The sequence below is a fragment of the Lampetra planeri genome, chromosome 57, assembly GCF_965212315.1.
Source record: "Lampetra planeri chromosome 57, kcLamPlan1.2.h2, whole genome shotgun sequence".
Classification (NCBI taxonomy): domain Eukaryota; kingdom Metazoa; phylum Chordata; class Hyperoartia; order Petromyzontiformes; family Petromyzontidae; genus Lampetra; species Lampetra planeri.
In genome coordinates, this window is record NC_136163.1 from 4,456,434 (window position 1) to 4,481,413 (window position 24,980).

Genomic DNA, 24,980 nt, shown 5'->3' on the forward strand with positions numbered 1-24,980 from the left:
TGAAGACAAATGCGTCCCTTACCAATTTGGCCGACTTTGAGATTCGATGACGTCAGCAGCCGCTCCATCCCCCTCCATTCCTCCGCCCCCTCCATACCCCCTTCATCCCTCCAACCCCCCTCCATCCCTCCATCTCTCCGCCCCCTCCATAACTCCCCCCTCCACCCCCCCTCCATCCCTCCACCCCCCCTCCATCCCTCCGCCCCCCCTCCATCCCTCCGCCCCCCCTCCATCCCTCCACCCCCCCTCCATCCCTCCATCTCTCCGCCCCCTCCATAACTCCCCCCTCCACCCCCCCCCTCCATCCCTCCACCCCCCCTCCATCCCTCCGCCCCCCCCTCCATCCCTCCGCCCCCCCTCCATCCCTCCGCCCCCCCTCCATCCCTCCACCCCCCCCTCCATCCCTCCATCTCTCCGCCCCCTCCATAACTCCCCCCTCCACCCCCCCCTCCATCCCTCCACCCCCCCTCCATACCCCCCCCCTCCATCCCTCCACCCCTGAACGGTCTCGCTCCACGTGCGGGGTTTGGAGGGCGACGGGGACGAGGCCGCTGCTGTCACCCACCGCACCGCACGCCTCCGGGCCCCATGGCCAACCTGTGCCGCTCCGTGCGGGCCCTCCTCGCGCGGGCCCACGCAGCCCGCCCACGCGGCCCGGAGCTGTGCACAGCAGCGACGCCGCACGGGCACCACCACGACCACGTGCGGCCTGGTGTCTCTGCCCGAGAAGGTGCGGGGAAGCCGGCACGGCGGCTAGGCGAGGGTCCTTCCCTGCGGGACTTTGTACAGGTGTCCGTAGAGGGCGGTGGGGCAGACGAGGTGGACGAGGAGGAGGATGAAGACCTCACGCCGCCTTACCTGCGAGCCGATGCGCTGTGGGGACACGGTCGAAAGGGTGAGCGTGGCTGGGAGACAGACGTCAGCTGTTTCACAATCTGAATGCTGTTTGTTTTTCAGTGGAGAAATCCGATGAGCTGTAAAGCTCTTTAAACATCTTCTTGGTTCTTTCGGTAAAGTCACGTAGAAGGAAAATAATACAATAATAAAAATACAACATAATAAAATAATTCTCACGACGTTTCGGCAACAACGCAAGCAGCCGTCTTCAGGTGGAGAACAGGTCTGTCAAGTAGACAGAGTCTGAATGACTCTGTCTACTTGACAGACTTTACCGAACGAACCAAGAAGATGAATCCCTGCAGTCACGAAAGCTTTAAATCGAAACTCTTTAAACACATGTCCGGTTGGGGCGGGTAAGAACGATACAACAAACAATACGAAGACATGATAGGAGTGCATAGTACACGGAAGGTAAACAAATCACCCAAACGCATCCTAAAATAAAACTAAACCATCCCCATCCTACCAGTTAAAGCCCACTGCGGTATTAATTTAGTTTTCAGAAGCGACCTGGTCACAAATGATAAAGTCACGTAGGTAAAAATTTTAAATTAATAAAAGTAAAATTAAAATAAAATAATTTTTATTTTAAAAGAAAATATGTTTTATTTTATTTTACTTTTATTAATTTCAATTTTACCGAAAAAACCTAAGAATATGAATCCTTGCAGTCACGAAAGCTTCAAATCTAGAACACAAATGATAACTCAACAAAGTGGTCCCAATCGTTTGGATATTTATAGCAGAAAAATTCTCATTTCATGCGAACCCATGAGGCTTTTAACCACTTCAATCTTTATCCGTCGCTCCGAGTAATATTGGCGCACTAAATGGCCACTAGAGGGCGGGAGGGATGCTTCGTGTTATCTCACAACTCTGCGTTTCTGATTTAGTGGGAGCATAGAAGTACGGTACAGGAACACGTGATGTTTTGCGATGCCCTTTGCTGACCACGACGCAGCACAAGCTCTGCATCTGGCATGCATTTTGGTAGTCACTCTTATAAACATTTATCCAAGCTCAAACCTGCTGAGCCTCCATGATCTTATGATGTGGGGGCGTATTCCAGATTGTTTGATTGTCAAGCCTTGTGCCGCACAATTGGGCTCAACGGTGGCTAGTAGATGTTAACTACCTCGCCTGGTATGCTGCTGTATATTTGGAGTTTGCGTGTCTCTCTCTCATCATCATCGCGGTGGCTAGGAGATGTTAACTACCTCGCCTGGTATACAGGAGGTCGTGGGTTCGATCCGGACCCAGACGCCTGCTGCTGTGTATTTGGAGTTTGCGTGTCTCTCTCCCTGTGGTCCCGTGGATTTTTCTCCGCGTCCTCCGGTTTTTCCCTCCACATTTAAGAGTCCGCATGCAATTTGAGTATTTGACTGCTATCAATTTCTACGCGGTAAGCCACTTCGTTGAGCTAGCTTTTGTTGCCAGGTTGCTTCTTAAAAAGAGCTATATAGCTCAGTGGGCCTTACCTGGTAAAATAAAAAAAGTTTCGTTTAATTTTAGATTAGTAGTGAATATCCGAACTGACCTGGGCCTTAAATGAGTACCTGTTGCAGTGTATAACATTTCAGCACAGGGAAGACAAAGGCCACCTCCGGATATGGTACAGGCCATACCACCCCATCGTGCATTGTCGCAACCTTTATCGGGGTGCTCCTTAACAGAACATGCCGCAACAGCCCGTGCGAGTTCACACAGGGAATATTTGTCTCTCTTTTTAAATCCTTTATGTTAAGTTCGCTTGCTTGCTTACGACCGTGCAAATCTTTCGGTCGTTTTTTAACTCACTTCCCGTGATCCAATCGAGCTGACATTTTCCACAAAGACTCGTTGTGCGTGACAATTAATGTTCATGAAAATGTTTTTCCAAAATTATTCACTTTTTAATACAAAAAAATGATATTTAATTACCAATTGCTTAATGGTGCAATGTAATAATCTGACCCATAGGTGGCAGCCATCTCAAGCCAGAGGACGAGAGGTCTCTAGCCGCCACGCATATAAAGGATTTATAGTGAAAAACTTTGTTTTTACGGGTTATACTTGTTCTCTTTGTGTGCCTCTGTGTTGTCTCCTTGCGAAGTTTACTTCGAGACGTATGGATGCCAGATGAACACAAGCGACACTGAGATCGCGTGGGCCATCCTGCAGAAGCAAGGCTACTTCCGAACAGACAACCTGACAGAGGCACAGCTAGCCATCCGCAAAGCACTCGCACTGCCCACCACCACACGCACAGCACTGTGAGATTGCCTGGTTTGCGCAACTGCGTGCCCATGATTATTGGAAAGTCTGAAGAATCTTCTTGGTTCTTTCGGTAAAGTCACGTAGAATGGAAATAATAAAATAATAATAATAAAACATAAAATATTTCTCACGACGTTTCGGCCACAACGCAAGCAGCCGTCCTCAGGTGAAGAACAGGTATGTCGAGAAGACAGCGTCTGAATGTTCAGACTCTGTCTCTCTGTCTTCTCGACAGACTCTGTCTTATCGACAGACCTGTTCTTCACCTGAGGACGGCTGCTTGCGTTGTGGCCGAAACGTCGTGAGAATGATTTTATTATGTTTTATTTTTATTATTTCCATTCTACGTGACTTTTACCGAAAGAACCAAGAAGATGAATCCCTGCAGTCACGAAAGCTTTAAATCGAAATTTAAGTCTGAAGAAGGTGAAAGCTTGTCTTCGGCGGCAACTAGTGGACTGCACTTTGAACCGGAGTACGGTACTGGAGTCTGATCCGTGGCCACGGCTGCCATCCGAATCGGTCACAGTGCCCCACCTTCACCAACCTACACTGACCAGCGTGGAGGAAGTATGGTCGCTGAACCCTGTGAACGACACGGCGTAGGGAGGTGTTTATCAAAGAGTGGATTCACAGAAGATGTTAATTATTGTTATTTTTTACTATATTTTCCGGATTATAAGATGCTCCGGAAAGTAAGACGTGCCCCAAACTCGTGCCCGGTGTCAATAATGTTTGACAAAATTGGTCACACGTGCCTGTCAGATTTTAAGACTCCATCCCCAACTTTTTATTTAAACTATAGGAGAAAAAAGTGCATCGCGTAATCCATAGATTGAAGTATATTTTATTTGCCGGCTATCTCCAGACATTCAAATGGCAGAAGCCCTCCTCCTCCCCCTCCTCCTCCTCCTCCTCCCGTTCCATCATGCCACACAATGCCGGATCACACACACCACACGAGCACTTCATGTTCCTCTGACACAAAAGGAAAACTATTCAATGTTGATAGGGACGCTCAAAAGTAGGACTCTCTTGCTGTTCAGGCAAAATGTATTGAAACACATTGAGACTGTCATGGGTAAGCGGTGGAAATATTGTACTATTGTTAATTCTTCGCTGTTGTCTTCCAGGCGGATGTCATCTTGGCAGTAACGTGTGCCATCAGGTGATCTTCACTACCGCTCACCGCCTCGTCTCTTCTTTCCGTGTTTGCTAATGCAGGGGCGGGGGACGTTTTCTGTGCCGAGGTTCCGATATCACAATCGGAATAACATTTGGGGCGGGGTGGGGACAACACCGCACCGTCACGATTGTTGGACTGACACATGAGTGCTTGTCGCTCCCAACGTGTAGGGATAAGGCGGAGCAGACGGTGTGGCGCCGGGTGGAGCGGTTCCGTCACCTCAAGCACGAGCGGCAGAAGCGTGGAGGGGCGGCCCTGCAGATCGGCATTCTGGGTACAGGCCGCAATTCAATACAATTCAGAATAAGACATTTTCAACCAAATCTCAAGTAAAGCAAAATGACAAACTGAATTTTTCTCGATTTTCCTGAAGCTGCTTAATGCACTTTCAAGGGAAACAGCAAATCACAATTGCTTCATTTGGTTGAGAGTTTTTTTATCGGTGAACTTACACAACAGTAATAATTGCCACGTTAAGCGGCTTGTATGCATGGCCAAACCCAAACATCTGTTATCAATCAATATTGTCTCTGAAAACCTACAATTTACAAACCGCGGCCTGTACATTTGAGTATGTATGGGTAAGCACGGTGTTAAGGAAGTCTCATGACGTAGCAATGATGTCATCGCATTACAGCTTGACATTGTATTGCGTGACGTAATTACTGGGTCGGAGAACCGCAAGTCAGCCATTCGCAACGTTACCAAGACCAAGGGTTACGCGCCTGAAGAAGAAAGTTTTCAATCGGTTCATGATACCCCACTTCTGAAGTAACGCGGTATTTCTTGGAAATGCTGTACTGCAATCACAAGTTGCTGTTTTCGAATCCACAGCGTGCATTTAGAGTACTCTTAGGTTTATTTCGGTAAAGTCACGTAGGTAAAAATAAAAATAAATAATAAAATGATAGAAATTATAATAGAAATAAAATAATAAATCACGACGTTTCGGGCGCAACACATTATTTCTATCATTTTATTATAAAAAAATGTTTATACCTACGTGACTTTACCGAAAAAAACCTAAGAGTATGAATCCTTGCAGTCACGAAAGCTTCAAATCTAGAATTGCATTTCCACGTGATGACGATAAGCCACTTCGTTGTGCTATCATTTGTGGCCGAGTCGCTGAAACAGGACCCTGCGGGGTGGGCTGGTAGGAATAATACTAATACCGGTACAGGGATATCGACCGGGTATAGAGGAGTTAAAAATAAAATGATTTGTGCATGGGGGGTGAGCGATGACGTCCACACCCCCCTCCACACTGACTCGCACGCCCACAGAGCGATGACGTCCACACCCCCCTCCCCACTGACTCGCACGCCCACAGAGCAAGGATTGCAACAGGCGATGTCATTGGCTGCGCCGGATGCGACAGCCATCTTGTTTAGTTCATTTAGTTCACGGATCGCAGGGGGAGCGGGCGGCCATCTTGTCGGACAGACGGACAGTCGGACGGACGGACGGACGGACACATTAATCTATTGGTGGTCTGGTCCACTTCGTTCCTACCAGTAAAACAGCCACATAGCTCAGTGGGCCTTACCTGGAGTGTGTAAAACATTTTTTTCAATGTAATTTGTAATCGGCCTGCTCGATGACGACGTGCGGCGTGCAGGCTGCATGGCGGAGCGGCTGAAGCGCGACATCGTGGATCGCGAGCGTGCGGTTGACGTCGTGGCCGGGCCCGATGCCTACCGCGGCCTGCCTCACCTGCTGGCACGCGCCCGCTCCCACCGGGAGGCCATCGACGTGGCGCTGTCGCTCGACGAGACGTACGCCGACGTCGTACCCCTCCGCGCCGACCCCAGCGCGCCTTCCGCCTTCGTGTAAGCCTCCGCAGCCTCCGCCGCCGCCAAAATAGATCCCTGGAGCGATTAAATCGGCTCCCGTGCATTTGCTCGATTGGATCGTTCGCGCGGCGCAATCGTGAGAGATTGCGACGGCTTGGAGAGGCCTTCATCCATCCAGCGGTGGATTGATCATGGCCGGTGATGATGAGGATGAACGGGGTGTAGAGCACAGTGTACCCGCCGTTGTGCCACCTCTGCCCATGTCCTGCACATCCCGGAATTTAGAGGACACGCTGCACATGGTAGACCACTTCAGAAGAACATCGGTGAATTCTTACGTGCTCATCTATAACGCACTGCTGCCCCTTTCACCACTCCCCATGCCCCCCCGCCCCCAGCTCGGTGATGCGTGGCTGTAACAACATGTGCACCTACTGCATCGTCCCGTTCACCCGCGGACGGGAGCGGAGCCGCCCCCTGGCGTCCGTGCTGGCGGAGGTTGGGGTGCTTCTCCAGCAGGTGGGTCCTGGTGGGAGCCACAGACGATGGCCCAGTCCTCGAAGTTGTATTCCAGCCTTTGGCTGCCACTCCCATCATTAGTCTTGACCACCAACCATCGGCCCTTGTAGCGACGCGTCCTGCCCAAGCCACACTTACTTTCATGGACGGTCAACACGATGTTTCTCACTTGCGTGCGTTCTCTAAGTCCCATGGGTTCCGCTTTCCGTCTCTGCGGTGTGATTCTTTCTACACTTTTTCGATATCCATGTGTCTGATCCACATGTCCTATCAATGGCAGGTACTATGCACTGACAGCACCACTGCGATATAATAAATGGGAGGAAAGATCTTATTTCAATTACGAAACGTTTAGAAATGGTATTGCCCTCTTACGTATTGTCTGGTTGTGCCGTGCGTGGTTCGGCGCGGTGGCCATCATTTCGCTTCGCATGCCGGGAGCTTCTTTTAGCAACTAAAAAAATTAAAAGAACTGAAATCATTCGCCGGCACGTGGCTCGTAACGACGGACATCGTCCTGCACGGCGCGCCGTCCAAACCAGGAAACGCTTTTGGCGAGCTACAATGCAGCGCGGCCGCAAGTTTTACCCGAGGTCCGTCCATCGCTGCCCCCTCGCAGGGCGTCAAGGAGGTCGTTCTCCTGGGTCAGAACGTCAACAGCTACTGCGACACGTCTCAGCCGGCTGCGGGCACCCCCCTGGAGGGTCCTCCCGACGGCGGGCCCTCGGCGCTGAGCCGGGGATTTGGCTCCGTGTGCCGCCGCGTCCCCCCCGCGCCGGACCGGAGGGAGGTGCGGTTTGCCGAGCTTCTGGCCGCCGTCTCGGAGCTGGACCCCGAGATGAGGGTGCGCTTCACGTCGCCGCACCCCAAGGACTTCCCTGACGAGGTGTGTGTGTGTGTGGATGTGTGTGTGTGGGTAGGTTCGTGTGTGTGGATGTGTGTGTGTGGGTACGAGTGTGTGTAGGTTCGTGTGTGTGAATGTGTGTGTGTGGGTGCGAGTGTGTAGGTTCGTGTGTGTGGATGTGTGTGTGTTGGTGCGAGTGTGTGTGAGTATGTGTAGGTTCGTGTGTGTGGATGTGTGTGTGTGGGTGCGAGTGTGTGTGTGTAGGTTCGTGTGTGTGAATGTGTGTGTGTGGGTGCGAGTGTGTGTAGGTTCGTGTGTGTGGATGTGTGTGTGTTGGTGCGAGTGTGTGTGAGTATGTGTAGGTTCGTGTGTGTGGATGTGTGTGTGTGGGTGCGAGTGTGTGTGTGTAGGTTCGTGTGTGTGGATGTGTGTGTGGGTGCGAGTGTGTGTAGGTTCGTGTGTGTGGATGTGTGTGTGGTTGCGAGTGCGTGTGAGCGTGTCGAGGTGAGCGTGTCTAGGTGTGCGTGTGTAGGGTAGTATCGTGGTTAGCGCGCTGCGCTACGAACCCGGCGACCATAGTTAGATTCCCGCTCACGGCCAACACCAGTGACGATTATCTGAACCGGTACTGGGCCTCCCCTAAGTCGACTCGGCCTCAAATGCGTACCTGGTGCGGTGTGTAAATATCACCACTAGGGAGACGAGAGCGGCCGTGCGTGGTGCTGGCCACCCGACCCCGTCGTGTGCCGTGCCCGCTTTCATAGGTGCTCGCTGACTGCACTTGCTCCAACTGTCTGTTAAAGCTATAGGAGGGATCTTCCCCTGTGTGATGTCTCGCGTAGCGGCTAGCGTACTGCACTACGAATCCGGCGACCCGACTTCGATTCCCTCTCACAGTCAGCATCGGCAAGGAGTATCTGAATCTGTCATGGGCCTCTCCCTGAGATCGACGAAGCAGCCCGGGCGTGGTGCTAACCATTCATCCCCTTGTTTGCAGTGCCGGCCTTAATAGGTGCTTGCTGACAGCACTTTCCCCAACAGTCTGTTAAAGGCTATGGGGTGGTGGTGGGGGGCGATCTGTGTATTTTTTTGTGCGCGCGTAGGTGCTCCAGGTGATCAGGGAGAGACCAAACATCTGCAAGCAGATCCACCTGCCGGCTCAGAGCGGCAGCTCCAGCGTGCTGGCCCGCATGGGCCGAGGGTAAGGTTGGGGTCTGGGTCGGGAGGTCACGGGCCGGGAGGTCACGGGCCGGGAGGTCACGGGCGGTCGCAACTACGGCTCCCGCGATGTGGCGGAACCGTTGTATGTCGTACGATATAAGGTCCACATTCATCGCTCCGTCCGTTCGGCAAAGTGTCATCATCGCGATTATCATCGGCTCATATTTTGTAAAGAAAATATATCTCGTCAAAATATTTAGGGAATAGACTCAATAATGAAGGTTCTAAATAAATATCTACGATATTGTTCTATCACTGTGCAGGATAGAGACCTTTTCGGTGCATATGTGTGTGTGCGTGCGTGTGTGTGGGGAGCGAGAGTACAGTGGTTAACATGCTGTGCTACGAACTCTGTGACCAGAGTTCGATTCCCACTCACGGTCAACACCAGTGACGATTATCTGAATTGGTCCTGGGCCTCCCCTAGGTTTACTCAGCCTCAAATCAGTACCTGGTGCAGTGTGTAAACATCGCCACCGAGAAGACAAAGGCGGCCGGGCATGGTGTTGGTCACCCACTCCCTTGTGTGCCATTTAGGCCTGCATAGGTGCTACTCGTTAACAGCACTTGCCCCAATAGTCTGATTGTATGTGTAACGGCGGATGTAGACCCCGCTTCGTAATGGCTTGCTACACCCCGGTACATAACACCTCTACATATGTATACATGTATGTTGAACTTCTTTCGCACCGTACGTGCGGAAGAAAACTCAAATTTCTTGTCAAGAAATGAGTTTTCTATTTAGAGAGATTTGATGAGGCTGTACGGGGGATCTTTGTCTTTGTGTGCATGCGAGTCCCATAGGCACACGCGGGAGGCCTACATGGAGTTGGTGCATCACATCCGAGACATGATCCCAGGTGCGCCCTTGACCAATAGAAAGATAGCAACCTTGCCTCTCAGAGTTAACCAATGGAGAGGATTGAGTTGTCATTGGTCCCTCTGTCATCAGCCAATAGGAGCTTAGAGCATTGACTTGTGTCCTAGATTTTGACCAATGCTGGAGTGACATCGTAACTGGGCCTTTAGTATTGACCGATAGGATTCTTGTCAGCTGCGCTGACCAATTGGTGAGTAGTAATCGACTACATTTCTGTTGTCCATGACTCAGGATCAGAATATTTATTTAGACTGGAGGAGGAATCCGACGAGCTATGAAGCTCTTTTTCACAGATGTCCAGTCGGGGCGGGTCAAAAAGTTACACCAACAAACAATAGGTGTGTAAAGTATTGTAAAGGTAAGCAAGTCACTCGACATAAAATACTCTGACGCCTTTGAAAATTCATAATCAACGTTTTTGGGTTAGATCGCGTTATTTATAAATGCGTCGTAACCCTCCACCACCCGACACGGCCAATCAGCAAAAAAGTGTCACGTTGACAAAAGACAAATAGTTAACTACTTTAGCCCACCGGTGTGTTGAAGCGTGAAACCACACGCTGGGCTAAAGCAGTGAACTATTTGTCTTGTCAACGTGACACTGTTTTGCTGATTGGCCGTGTCGGGTGGTGGAGGGTTACGACACATTTATAAATAACGCGATCTAAACCCAAAAACGTTGATTATGAATAATATTGGTCGCGAAAGCCTGCTACGTGTTAAACTGGCCTTTGAAAATGGCGATGGCCCCCCACATCTCGCCTCCCGAAGGCTGGAAACCCTCCACAAGCCATGCAAATTGTGACAAGGCTGATGACTTCTAGATTTGAAGCTTTCGTGACTGCAAGGATTCATATTCTTAGGTTTTTTCGGTAAAGTCACGTAGGTAAAAAAATAAAATTAACAAAAGTAAAATAAAAATAAAATAAAAATCACGACGTTTCGGAAGCAACACAAGCCTCCGTCTACAGGTGGAAAACGTCGTGATTTTTATTTTATTTTTTATTTTACTTTTATTAATTGAAATGTTTTACCTACGTGACTTTACCGAAAAAACCTAAGAATATGAAGGCTGATGACTCCAGTGACATCACCGAGCCCCGCCCATCACCTCCCATCCAGCGGCACGTGTGGTATAAGGTGGGGGGGGGGGGGGAAGGCGCTCACGCAGTGCGTGTGTCGTCGCGTCTCCTCGGCAGGCGTGAGTCTGAGCAGCGACTTCATCGCGGGCTTCTGCGGCGAGACGGAGAGCGACCACGAGGACTCGCTGTCGCTCATCCGCACCGTGGGCTACGACACCGCCTACTTGTTCGCTTACAGCATGCGCAAGGTCCGCTCGCCCAACCACCCCGCACCCCTCTGCACCCCCTCTCCAGCCCCTCTGCACCCCCCTCCCCCGCCCGCACACCTCACAGAGACACGCACCTCCTCATTTGTAACGGATCCGAGTCGATGCACTGGCCATGCGTGTGTGCGTCCCTGGGCAACACGTGTGTGCGTGGAGCAGAAGACGCGTGCGTCTCACCGCCTGCAGGACGACGTTCCGCCCTCCGTGAAGCAGCGGCGCCTCTCCGAGCTCATCGCCGCCTTCCGAGAGTCGGCCTCCGACCTCAACGCTGCCAGGGTCGGCTCCACCCAGCTTGTGCTCGTTGAGGGGGTGAGTCGGGGACCGGTCGACGTATCGCTCGACAACCAGAGCTGGGGAATCGAACTCGGGTTAGCGGGCTGCTAGTGCAGCACGCTAATCACTGCACCCCTCCCCCTCTCCCCGTGTCCAAAACCAAAATGTCATGGTAGGTTGTTTTTCTTTTAAAAAGCAAACACGTGTTTTTTTGGGTGATTGACACTGCTAGCATATTACCAGCGCCACACCCCTTGAACAACCTCCCCCCTCCCGGAGCAATCTTGACAACGCACCTCCTTTGTATGTACATGTTGAACTTCTTTCGCACCATACGTCGCCAACCACGCTCATCGCAGGTGCGTTTGCATACAGCAACTAACTCGCAACCACAACTTTCTTCAGTTGTTTTGTCTACATTTGAAACAGCTGTGGATGGTTTGTAAATATATATCTAGATTATTTTCTCACCGTTTATAATCTTTCTAATTTTTACGTCTTGAGTGTCGACGTGACGATGGTGCTTCGAGTGGCAAGATTCATGCCGGGACAAAACGAGAGTAAGATTGACGTGACCTCTGCGAGGGATCTGGAATGTCGCCCACTGACAGTGGGCCGCGTCAAAGCGACACAAGTCAGAGGTCGCAAACGGGTTTTGATTCCTTACCCGTACCCGGCCGCACCAGGGTCGCAAATGGGTACCCGTACCCGGCCGGGTACGGGTACGGGTAGCCGTTCCCTACCCGTACCCGTACCCTACCCGAAATGAGTGACAAACGGTTACTCACCAGTGACTCACGGCCTACCCGTACCCGGCCGCACCAGGGTCGCAAACGGGTACCCGTAACCGTACCCGGCCGGGTATCGGGTAGGGTACGGGTATCGGGTACCCGGTTGCGACCTCTGACACAAGTGCAGCCCCAGCGATCGCGCGACTGCCGCTCAAGGGACTTTACAGAGAATACACAGAAACGAGTAAATGATGCGGGGCGATTACACTGGTCAACAAAAAAAAAACATTTTTTTCTGGCCTGGACTTTTGCAGCTGTTTAATTTCAGGGTGCTGATTCCAAATCGGATCTCAGATTTGCTCTATCACATCTCATTTTTATGCTATCGGCATACCCCATTTTCATTGATTTTACCCGAAATTAACTCCGTCACTTATGATTACAAGTTGTTGCGAGTCAGTGACTGCTTTAGTGTTAAAATATGGTGCTGTTTTTTTAGGATAGTGTGTTTATAATATCATTTTATGTAGATATCCACATTTATTTAATATTTTTCTTCTGCAGTTTTTATTGAAAACGCAATATTTGATATCTCAAAAACCTGATGTGATAGACAAAAACTGATGCCAGATTTGGAATCAGCACCCCAAAATTACATTTAAACCGTTGGAATACCTTATGCCAGAAAAAGGGTGTTGACCAGTGTTATTGATCGGCTGGGATTGAGTGCCACTATTCTGCAGTACTTTGTGCTGCCCGTTAGGGGGTAGGGGTTATTACGGTTTAATGCCTCTGTTGTCTCCTATATTTAGAATCATCATGCGAGTAGAGAGGATTTGACTGCTTTAAAATTCAACACGATAAGCCACTTCGTTGAGCGATCATTTGTGGCCAGGTCGCTTCTGAAAAAGAGCTGTGTTACTCAGTGAACCCTACCTTGTGAAATAAAATATAGTTTATATTTCGATTTAAAGCTTTCGTGACTGCAGGGATTCATCTTCTTGGTTCTTTCGGTAAAGTCACGTAGAAGGGAAGTAATAAAATAATAAAAATAAAACATAATAAAACAATTCTCACGACGTTTCGGCCACAACGCAAGTAGCCGTCCTCAGGCCGAAACGTCGTGAGAATTGTTTTATTATGTTTTATTTTTATTATTTTATTACTTCCCTTCTACGTGACTTTACCGAAAGAACCAAGAAGATAGTTTATATTCTTGGTTCTTTCGGTAAAGTCACGCAGAAGGGAAATAAAAAAAATATATATATATTTTATTATTTCCCTTCTGCGTGACTTTATATATATATATTTTTTTTTTATTTCCCTTCTGCGTGACTTTACCAAAATATCCAAGAATATGAATCCCTGCAGTCACGAAAGCTTTAAATAAAAAAAATCTAGTTTATAGTTTTATTCCTTTGGTTCAGTGCTGTAAGTCATGTGATTACCGAGGGTCAGATCGTGAAAAAAGAGTAGGCTATGTACCCTTCAAACACCAACTAAACACCTATTGCAAGGCATCAAGACTGCATTAACCGCACACGCTGGTGGTGAAACATGCAAACGAACATGCAAATGAACATGCAAACAAAATTGCTTTTGTGCAGTCATCGGTGAGCGGGGAAGACCATGAACTTGCCACACTTGAAAGCCCGGTTTTAACCACAGATGGCGGAAATCTGGGTTCTAACCCAGGATTATCAGCGGTGCCGGATCTGCGCTCTGACCTCTGACCTCTGCGCCACCCTGTCATACATGTTGGCTGGGTTCCATCTCTGAATATCGATTTTTTTTTTACTGTCATGCGAAGAAGATTACTCCGTGACGGGGGGCGGGTGGGAACGTGAACCTGTGGCCTTGCCGACAGGTACCGGTTGAAGGTCGGCATCAGAATATTTCGTTAATACCGGAGGAATCCGATGAGCTACAAAGTAATTTTTCACAGATGTCCAGTCCACCTCCGAATGGCAACTCCCGATTAGCACGGTCGGCCGGTCATGCACGGCGTGAAAGAAGTTCATCGTACATGCAGAGCGTTTCCACTTGGCAAACCATGGCAGGTGCGGATATCTTTTGCACAAGTGGAAAATTAAAAACTTTCCAGAAGTCTGCGACCGTGGTCATGGACGCAACGTTGCCCCCCCCTCTCCCCTGCGGAGTGACTCTTTGGAGCAAGCGGGAGTCGAACCCTTAAGCTGATGACGGCGCGTGACCCCCGACAGGCGAGCCGGCGTTCCCAGTTCGAGCTGTCCGGGCGGACGGACGGCAATGCTCGCGTGGTGTTCCCCGACGTGCTGCTGCCCGACGGCGCCGGTTCTCCGGCTCTCGCTTCCGCGCGGCGCGGAGACTACGTCGCCGTGAAGGTGGGAGCCGTTACGTCTACCCCTCTCTGCTACCGCCCCCTATCCCTCTCTCATCTGCACTCTCCTGCACTCTCCTGCACTCTCCTCTACCCTCTCCTGCACTTTCCACTACTCTCATCAACCCTCTGCTACCATCCCCTCTCTACCCTCTCCTCTCTACACCCAACTACCCTCTCCTGCACTCTAGTTCAAGTTCATTTATTAGGTATAGCCCTGTGAGCCATTCGGCTCTTGAATCGGGTGCAACCGCAACAAATAAAAAACTAAAACATGAACAAAAAACATCTTAAAGTGAATATGTGACTAAGTGCAAACAGAAAATCCAAGAAAAGACAGCAAAATATTGCATAAAAAACACCGTACACCAACGCTGTGTGCAAAAATCCCAGTGGGATGCAAGTCAAACAACAACTCCACCACCTCCACTACTCTCTCCTCTACACTCCGCTACCCTTCCATACGCTTCTCTCTCCTCCACTCCTCTGTGTGATTTAATTTAGTTGTTTTCATTTTGTATTTTTTACCTATGTGACTTTACCGAAAGAACCAACGAGTACTTGAGACTTTATTTGAACTGCCAACTCCCATTGAGATAAACAGATAAATTTGCTTAATGGGCCATAGTTGGCTTGGGCCCTCCTGCAAATAAATGAATTGCAGCTCCCTGTCCAGTCGCCCTCCACTCCCCTCCTTCGCCCCGCAGCCCCCTGGCGCACAGTCGTCCGCTGCTTTCTCGCTCGACAGCAACGACCTCCTGGTTTACACTTCCCCGCGAGAGATCCCCAAGTGGGTCCTTCGTCTGGTGACGCGACGCCGATAGCCCAACTGGCTTAGAAAAAAAACTTGGGGTGGGAGGGAAAGATTGTATACGTGTAAAAACATAAAGCATAAAAAAAGCTAAATAAATACCATCACGATTACGGTGCGTTTGGCTGCAGGTCGCGTTTGGACTGGTTTGCGGTGTTACGCCACAAGTTCCCGGGGGTAGCCGGGGGCGACGTCATCGCTTAGCTGTCCCAGTCACCTGCAGGGGTCTCTTCCCCTCTCCCCTGCTCTCTCTTTCGTCTCTTTCTCACCCCCCCTCCACCCCCGGCCGTACAGCAGCGACGGCTCGCTGAGCACGGGAAGGTCTCGCAATCCCGGCGCTGGCTCCGACTCCCCGCCGGCAAACGCATTGTTTAACCCGACAAAGAAATGCGCGCCGCAAAAGAATAATGGCAGGCTGTAGCGAACAATGGTCGACGGCGATAAAAAGTGATCTTGTCCACCCGCCGATTTCCGGCGACTAACAAACAGCGTTGTGTACGTATGTTGAAATTCTTTCGCGCCGTACGTAGCCAACTGCGCTAATCGACAGTGCGGGCGAAGGACAAGAAACTAAACACAAAAGTCAGTTCTAAAGAAATGAGTTTTGATTACAGATTTATGAGTGTGTAGCTCCAGTGACTTCCTAAAATTGGAAGGAAAGAGCGTTATAACTGCAGAAGCAGCGCATCTGAAAGTGCCGTGCGATGATGCGGTGACCACCACCGTCTTTGTTCGATGGCTGAGCCAAAAGCCGCTGCTGCTGCTACTGCGAGGATGACCAGAATTGGCGTGGTGATGATGATGGTATATAACTCCTTGACGACATCAGCGAGGTATCGTGGCTCGTTTGTGGCAAGCGCTTTGTGTGCGCAATGAGCGCGACCCTGCAACGTACTCGTTCGGCGACCGGAAGCCAATGCAGCACCGGACGGGCATGCGGGTGCGCGCACGTGATTAATTTGGCAGCGCGTGTTGCCAGAACGTCCAAGCTACGTGGGCGATTGCGATGTCGCGTCTCGTGTGGTGCCGCAACGTTGCCCGCAGATATCATTCTGGTGGCTTCCACCAGATGTTGGGTCCGTCGAGTTTTCTCGGCTTTACTCGGAGCCCGCTATAAGATACACAGTTATATCCTTTAAGGTCTTTTCCTCAATATTTGTATTTACCTTCGGGAGTTTTAATTTTATTTTGTGGGGTGTTTTATATCACTCGCCTGTGCGCTTTTATTATGTCCCGATTGGGTTTTTTTCCTCATGCATTTTATTTCTGCTCTTGCCCATACATGTACAGCACTCTTGACTTCTGGGTGGAAGGGGTCTGTCATCGTGCGAAACGTTATTATCGTGGATTCACATTTGCGTTTTGCTCATTCCTGGCAATGTTCCCACTCGTGTTGCAATGTGCCTCGCTGGTCGCCGTTTCTCAACCCGTTCCTGTTACGATGCTGGCTACACGTAAACACTGCGCCACCACCGCCGCTGCACCGTATTTGCTCATCGCTGTCGGAGAGCGAGAGAGAGAAAGAAAGAGAGTGACTCGGAGGCACAAGGAGGAATCGCAGATGAGCGGGAGAGAAAGGTAGTAGCCACGTGGTGAGGAGCCGGTGTCAAATTCCCGGCAAAGCTCTGCAATTCTCTACATATTAAGGTGTTAACAGCGGTGAGGAGCCGGTGTCAAATACCCGCCAAAGATCTGCAATCCTCTACATATTAAGGTATTAGCAGCGGTGAGGAGCCGGTGTCAAATTCCCGGCAAAGCTCTGCAATCCTCTACATATTAAGGTGTTAGCAGCGGTGAGGAGCCGGTGGCAAATTCCCGGCAAAGCTCTGCAATCCTCTACATATTAAGGTGTTAGCGGCCGATTAATGAGCGCGTATACATGTGAGTAAACCGGAGCACCCCGAGAAAACCCACGCAATGCGAAAGGGGAAACGCTCCGTCTCACGCAGAAGGGACAGATGGAGTCCGCACTTGCCGTGCACCGCCTTCTCCTGGCAAGCCAGGGTGCGGCACCTCAGCGCTCATGGGAAGGGAGTTTTGCAACTGACGTGTGATCCACAAACCCTTGCCTCCACGTTTCCGGGTTACAGGGGTGCTATACCGCCGCCCTGTCCTGTGGCTGCATCCCAGAGAGCTTCATGGCTCATTGCATTCCTCCATAAAAACACATTCCTGCGGAGGGAGCTGGTAGGAACGTTGGGTCGCTCGGTCAATGGCCAGGGTCAACGGCGGCGTGGTGTATTCCGCAAATATGGCCGACTGTGAGGGCGGGCACAAGCCGGCGTGAGTAGGTTAAACGTTGAGTTTTATAAGGGCACCACGGGGTGACCAGCCCCTAGCTACCCAGCCCCACCCCTCCCACCCCCCACCCTCCCCACCCAGCCCCTCCCCACCCAGCCCCTCCCCACCCAGCCCCTCCCCACCCTCCCCTCCCCACCCAGCCCCTCCCTGCACGACGGACACAATAATCCCCTGTGGGCTGGTGTAACCAGGAGGTTCCTACCAGTATAAATATTCTGATTCAGATTCAATCCACAGTCCTTCGCATCTTGTTTCACCACTCCGATCAGCCTCTCTCCCGAGGTCTGCCTCTCTGCCATTTGTATAAGTGGTCATTTGTCGCTCTTCGCCAATCCACTGGCGGACGACGGCATCCCTACTGTGGATTGCTTTTCTGGATTGTTTGACCACGCTGGGCAGCGCGGGTTGGTCAAGTAAAGGGTGTGCCCAGGATCGGCTCAGATACCCCTCGCCCACTGACGTGTTAGCCCTGGCCGGTAATAAACACTCGGGTTGTTGGGTTCAGATGCATTGCGTCACCACTCGACCCTCTTCATTTGCATGACGTTTTATTCTTGGATTTTATCTGTACACATGTCCACGGGCACGAGAAGTCACTGCACATTCTTTACATGTGCATGCGCCAAAATCGTGCGCTCAAACCCAGGCCAAAAAAAAAAGATTGCCACTCGGAAGAAGATACAGTGCAGAATTTCCGATATGTTTCAAAATAGGACTTTGAAATACCTTTGGCGGGCAAGACAAAGATCCCCCATATAGCCTTAACAGGCTGTAGGGACAAGTGCACTTAGCGATACGAGCGGGTGCATGGCCAGAACCACGCCCGACCGCCTCTGGTGATATTTTTACACACCACACCGGGTACGTATGTGAGTCAACCTAGGGCAGGCCTAGGACCGATTCAGATTTTATTTATTTCACCTTTATTTAGCCAGCTAAAAACCCCTTGAGGTTAAAAACATCTTTTGCGATGGAGACCTGGCAAGAAGTTGGCAAAAATACATCGCCACACATGTACACACACAATACGAAATAGTACAATACAAAACAGGCATCGAACTTGGTCGTAGCACAGAGCGCTAACCGCTGCACTACCGTGCTCTCCAGTTGGCGGGCAAGCACACATGAACACATACACACCTTTGGTGTTATTCAATAAACACATTCCTGCGGAGGGAGCTGGTAGGAACGTTGGGTTGCTCGGTCAATGGCCAGGGTCAACGGCGGCGTGGTGTATTCCGCAAATATGGCCGACTGAGGGCGGGCACAAGCCGGCGTGAGTAGGTTAAACGTTGAGTTTTATAAGGGCACCACGGGATGACCAGCCCCTCCCCACCCAGCCCCACCACTCCCACCCCCCACCCAGCCCCTCCCCACCGTCCCCACCCAGCCCCTCCCCACCCTCCCCTCTCCACCCAGCCCTACCCCTCCCATTTTTGGATGCACGACTGACGGACGGACACAATAATCCCCTGTGGGCTGGTGGAACCAGGTGGTTCCTACCAGTATAATGCCCACTGCGGGGATGGATGCGCATGTACTCTGGTGAACGGTGACATTCATTCGGGAGACGAGTGTTTTTTACCAAGTTACAGAACCCGATTTATTTTTGTTTTATTTCATGGATGCCGCCGACCACAGAAGGTCCTCTTATAATTTAGATTTATTGAGCAAGTGTCCAAAAGCTGGTATACCGGAATAGGGATAGGAGGAGGTACAAAATGTTAAAAAAGAATGTGGTTTTCTGATTTTTCTAGTTGTCAACACAGACCCGGCTGTGTTTGCACTAAATTGGAGCTCTTAACCTTTTGAGGATATTATTAGAATATTTACATGAGTCATTCCCCCAGTCACTCACAATGACCAACTTATGTGCGGTAGGTAATAATTAACGCAGGAGTGCACAGAGAGACAAACTCAGAACACATTCCTGCGGAGGGAGCTGGTAGGAACGTTGGGTTGCTCGGTCAATGGCCAGGGTCAACGGCGGCGTGGTGTATTCCGGAAATATGGCACAAGCCGGTGTGAGTAGGTTAAACGTTGAGTTTTATAAGGGCACCACGGGGTGACCAGCCCCTCCCCACCCAGCCCCACCCCTCCCACGCCCCACCCTCCCCACCCGGCCCCTCCCCACTCACGGGGGTAACTGGAGAAAACCCACGCGTGCGAGGGGGTCAGTCTAACACTCGGTCACCGTACAAATGTTAACGAACCCCGCTTGCCGCACTGCCAGTAGGTGGCAACCTCGACGGCCATGGGTATGGGGCAGAGGTCGCAAACGGGTTTTGATTCCTTACCCGTACCCGTACCCGTACCCGGTCGCACCAGGGTCGCAAACGGGTACCCGTACCCATACCCGGCCGTACCCGTACCCGTACCCTACCCGTACCCGGCCGGGTACGGGTAGGGTACGGGTATCGGGTACCCGATTGCGACTTCTGGGATGAAGCCATGTTGCAGGCGCGGGTGGGTTGATTCTAGGAACTTGAATTGTGAGAAGAGACAAGACGTTGGGAAATGAGTGACAAACGGCTACTCACCAGTGACTCACGGTCTACCCGTACCCAGCCGCACCAGGGTCGCAAACGGGTACCCGTACCCGGCCGGGTACGGGTAGCCGGGTATCGGGTAGGATACGGGTATCGGGTACCCGGTTGCGACCTCTGGTATGGGGGAGGGAGTTTCACCAACTTGCATGAATCCAGCAACCGTCGCCGCCCTCCACAGCGCTGCATCGCAGGCGCGCGTGACAGTGAGCGTGACGGAACGGCGGTGGGGGGGGCACGCAGCGTGGCAGCGTGCGTGACGAGGGAAGGGCACGGAGGCAGCGGCTTTTCCTGTCTCTTGCAGATTACATCGTCGAGCTCGCAGAGCCTCAGGGGCACGGCGCTTCACCGCACCACGCTGCGGGAATTCCACGCCACGCCGGATGATGCCCCCTTCTCTCATGGCGGCGGCAAGTGACGGTGCGAAAGAAGTTCAACATTCCTACGTACGTCAACCGCACGGAACGTCTTCCAGCAGCGGTGGGGAGCCCTTTTACTTGCCGAGGTTCCGAATAAGACTTTCAAATACCTTTGGCGAGATAAGGATCCCCCGTATAGCATTAACAGACTCTTGGGGCAAGTACTATTAGTGAGCACCTATACATTCACCAACAGAGCAGACATAGAGCCCCCGTGTAGCCTTAACAGACTTGAGGCAAGTGCTGTTAGCGAGCATCTGACATAGTCGCACGGCACACGAGGGGGTGGGTGGCCAGCACCACGCCCGACCGCCTTTGTCTCCCCAGTGGCAATGATTTTTACACACCAGGTGCTCATTTGAGGCCGAGTCGACCTAAGGGAGGCCCAGCCCAGATCAGGTTCAGATGATCGCTATCACTAGTGTTGGCCGTGAGCAGGAATCGAACTTTGGTCGCAGGGTTCATAGCGCAGTTCATTAACCGCTATAATACCGCTCCCCTCAAAAAACACACAAGCACACACCTTGGTGTTATCTGATAATGCTCCCATTTGGCAACTTGTAGTTAAAGTCACAGTCGAGGAGCGGGGGAACAAAAGCAATGTTTGCAGAATCACGGTGGAGGCGGTGTCATGCCCTGCTGCGTTTCCCCCGATGTATGAGGTTCGTGACAAGAAAGAGATGTATACCTATGGCTATTCCAAATAATTCACTGACTGTTCAAATTCAGGATTTCCGTGAGATCCGTGCGTAAAATCTCATCCAATATTAATACAACAATATCATTTCAGATTGTCTTTACCTCACTCATGCGTTGCCTGAGAGGACAGCGCACGCATGCGCACAACATAAGGTGCAGACAGACACAAAAGACAGCGTTGTTTCCAGGTCAGAAATAGTCCAATTAGTGTGACGAGGGTGCCCGCAGTGACGAATAACACTGGTCAACAAAAAAAAAGCATTTTTTTCTGGCCTGGACTTTTGCAGCTGTTCTAGACTAATTTCAGGGTGCTGATTGCAAATCTGATCTCAGATTTGCTCTATCACATCTCATGTTATGCTATTGGCATACCCCATTTTAATTGATTTTACCCAAAATTAACTCTGTCACTTATGATTGCAAGTTGTTGCGAGTCAGTGACTGCTTTAGTGTTAAAATATGGTGCTGTACTTTTAGGATAGTGTGTTTATTATATAATTTTATGTAAATATCTACATTTATTTAACATTTATCTTCTGCAGGTTTTATTGAAAATGCAATATTTGATATCTCAAAAACCTGATGTGATAGACAAAAACTGATGCCAGATTTGGAATCAGTACCCCAAAATTACCTTAAAATCGTTGGAATACCTTATGCCAGAAAAAGGGTGTTGACCAGTCTTATTATCGTTCTTGAGCTTTTTCTAAGTGCATGGCCTCGTGGAGAGCAGTTAACTACTTCGCCTGGTATGCAGCAGGGTCGTGGGTTCACTCCCGTCCCTGACGCCTGTATATTTGGCGTTTGCATGTTCTCTCTCCCGTTGCTCGTGTGGATTTTTTTACGGGTCCTCCGGATTTCCCCCTCCACGCTTATAAACAACGTGCGTTTAGAGTATTTGGCAGCTATACATTTCCACGTGATAAGCCACTCGGTTGAGCTATCATTTGCGGCCGGGTCACTTCTGAAAAAGAGGCCACGTAGCTAAGTGGGTCTCACCTGGTAAGAAAAAAAATATAAATTAAATCTTGGGCTGTGTCTGGCCCGTGCGATGGAGGTTCCCCACCCCTCAGGGGAAAAATTGTGCCCAGACTTTGTCCTGGAGGCACGCAACGATTCCGCACAGACTCCCTGGCAACAGCAATGCAATGAATCATCACATTTTGGAGTTGTCTTTGGTTTAAGAACTCGATTACCCTTTTCGCATTTTTCATCGGTATGTTTTCTCATGTTCTTACTTCGTCTAGTTTTGATCCCTCCAATAGCATTATTTTAGCCTTGGCATTTGATAATTTGCTAAAATTATAAATCATTCACGGCATAACAATCGATTTTAATAGGTTAATCATTACGGGCCTTATCTCCTGGACTGAAACACGCAAGTTAAAGCTTGTTTAATGAGAAAAAAATACTTGAAAATCAAGGTCTGGTTCTCCGTCAGTGACTGAAGCCATTCCTCCGATTTGGCGTCATAGTGTTGTCGCTAGAGTGCCATAATGACGCACTTGAATGTAATTTAAAGTATTTCTTTTAATCACCAACGACGCTTTGGATTGGAGTCAGGACTGGCCACGACCCACAGCTTAGCTACAGTATCCATAAGATAAAATGTCTTTGATTCTGCTCTGGAGAGCATGTCTAGAGGGTATATTGGCCTCCTCTTTTACATTGGCCAGACATAATGTAACCACACTTTAACCACACCAAATATGGCCTGCCAATCGATTAACTGGCGTACTCATTTATACTGTCGGACAGAGATGGGGGAGATTTAAAAAACTTTCCCCATCGGTTCAACAGCCACGCTAGGAAATAGAATCGAACCAGCAACTGCAAGTCCATTGCGCTCACCATTACGTCACGGCAGAATTCAGACGTTACATGGATCCCGCATGTTCTTGTTGTATTCCTCAGCGCTGGAAAGCCACAGGCAAGAAGTGCAAGTGCGGCAACGCTCTGCTGCACCACGTGGAGGGAGAGAAACGGTTCGAGCCGTGACTTGATGAAACACGACACCGTGGCGGTGCCGAACTGTGCCTACGGACGGTCAGTGGCACAGAATTTTTAATTCGCCGCCCTCTTCAAAGTTGGAAGCTGAGGAACGCAAGGCACGCGGGCGCGACCCGGGGACCTGTTTGCCAGTCTTTGCGAATAAATATTTATAGTGAGTGGGCGGATGTGCGTAGTTGCCGTGTGTTTATTTTAGGATAATTGTCACAAGGGTTAGGGTGGAGTGGGTTAGCGCACTGCATTATGAATCCGGTGACGCGAGTTTGATTCCTGGCTACGGCCAGCCGAAGTGGTGAGTGATTCATGAACCGAACCTAGGTCCTGCACTGACCAGCGTGACCCTAATGGAAACAATTGGTAAACATAAAAGGGTCTAATACCACGAGCAATTGTTGAAGGCAGACCTGGATCAAAAACATTAGATGGGCAGATGAGCCAGTCTGAGTTCTATGGGAAATTTTAAACGTAATAGTGTGCGCGCGAGCTACTATATTCATACCTGTCAACCCCTTATCAGTGCCTACCTTAGTACAGACCAATTCAGACCTTATTGCTCACCCCGTGCCCCTTTAAATCTCAACGTTCATCCTATAGAAACACAAGCAAATAGACAAAAAAACATTTGCCCATATTGAAACGGCTGTATGCCTCAATTTGCCTGTACAAGAATATAGGTAAACTGTGCATGGGTTGACGGGTACATTGGCTCGCACTAAGTTATGGGCACACATTTGTTGTGCCATGAATAAAGGTCATTGACCGAAACATCACATTCAATGGATAGCTTATTGACGAGAATCTTGAAAGGTTTTCTTTGTGAACTGCTTGTTCACTCCTACCAACAGCAGCGTTACCGAACACATTCAAACGTAAGTATTGTTTAACACGTCGGCTTTGGCAACCAACAGCTTGAGCAATTGTTGGGTTAGATCACATAATCTAACCCAAAAGCCTCTATTATGTGTAGGTATTGTTAGAACACGGGGCTTTGGACACTTATTTCTCCAAATTGGCTGGAAGGAGCCAGATCACAGGAGCTAAGCAGGTTTTGAGCCTGCTTATGCTCGAACATTCCTGCGGAGGGAGCTGGGAGGAACGTTGGGTTGCTCGCTCAATGGCCAGGGTCAACGGCGGCGTGGTGTATTCCGCAAATATGGCCGACTGAGGGCGGTCACAAGCCGGCGTGAGTAGGTTAAACGTTGAGTTTTATAAGGGCACCACGGAGTGACCAGCCCCTCCCCACCCAGCCCCTTCCTGCACGACGGACGGACACAATAATCCCCTGTGGGCTGGTGTAACCAGGAGGTTCCTACCAGTATAATGGGTGACCACCAGAGGTGTGGACTCAAGTCATGTGACTTGGACTCGAGTCAGACTCGAGTCATGAATTTGATGACTTGCGACTCGACTTGGACTTGCATAACAATGACTTTATCCCACCTATGAGATGTGGACTCGAGTCATGTGACTTGGACTCGAGTCAGACTCGAGTCATGAATTTGATGACTTGCGACTCGACTTGGACTTGCATAACAATGACTTTGTCCCACCTCTGGTGACCACTATGCAGAGGTTGGCAGAGGCGCCTTGCGGGGTTAGCATGGTGGGTAGCAAGAGGGCAGTACAGTCAAATCAGTCGTCGTACTTGTTGCCCCCAAGCTTTAGTAATCTGCGTTGACCAGCGTGGTGAAGTATGGTCAAACAACCACCAAGACCCGCACGGCGTGGCGATGTCCTCATACAGCAGTGGATTAGACTAAAAGGGCTTAACGTGGGCATGGAGGAATGTGATTTAAGAGTTTTTGTTAGGTAAGTAAACCTTTACACTTAAACACTGACTGTCTTTAAATGTCATCGACTAAAATAGTGGCTGACACAGCA

General features: G+C 50.2%; 1 protein-coding gene across 4 annotated transcripts; it reads left to right on the plus strand.

Annotated features, from left to right (window-relative positions):
* The first annotated feature begins 462 nt into the window (after window positions 1-462).
* On the plus strand, window positions 463-23,266 carry CDK5RAP1 (CDK5RAP1 mitochondrial tRNA methylthiotransferase). Of its 4 annotated transcripts, none has more exons than XR_013588685.1 (14): window positions 463-895; window positions 2,993-3,096; window positions 4,290-4,324; window positions 4,513-4,616; window positions 5,964-6,174; window positions 6,537-6,657; window positions 7,277-7,543; window positions 8,605-8,702; window positions 9,527-9,582; window positions 10,802-10,932; window positions 11,110-11,259; window positions 14,177-14,317; window positions 20,276-20,451; window positions 23,004-23,266. XR_013588685.1 is itself a non-coding variant. In XM_078618265.1 (14 exons), exons 1-13 carry the CDS (start codon window positions 589-591, stop codon window positions 20,387-20,389), a joined length of 1,839 nt encoding a protein of 612 aa, XP_078474391.1. In that variant the 5' UTR covers window positions 463-588; the 3' UTR covers window positions 20,390-20,417; window positions 23,004-23,266. The 4 variants fall into 4 exon arrangements, 3 of the variants coding, with proteins under 3 accessions (XP_078474391.1, XP_078474394.1, XP_078474393.1); XM_078618265.1 differs by having other exon boundaries at window positions 20,276-20,417; XM_078618268.1 differs by having other exon boundaries at window positions 463-730; window positions 20,276-20,417.
* Window positions 23,267-24,980: the final 1,714 nt, after the last annotated feature.

Coding starts and splice junctions, on each gene's coding strand:
- CDK5RAP1 (XM_078618265.1), top strand. CDS start 589: ATGGCCAACCTGTGCCGCTCCGTGCGGGCCCTCCTCGCGCGGGCCCAC. Junction 4,617..5,963: donor CCTGCAGATCGGCATTCTGG/GTACAGGCCGCA, acceptor TGCGGCGTGCAG/GCTGCATGGCGGAGCGGCTG. Junction 6,175..6,536: donor AGCGCGCCTTCCGCCTTCGT/GTAAGCCTCCGC, acceptor CCCCGCCCCCAG/CTCGGTGATGCGTGGCTGTA.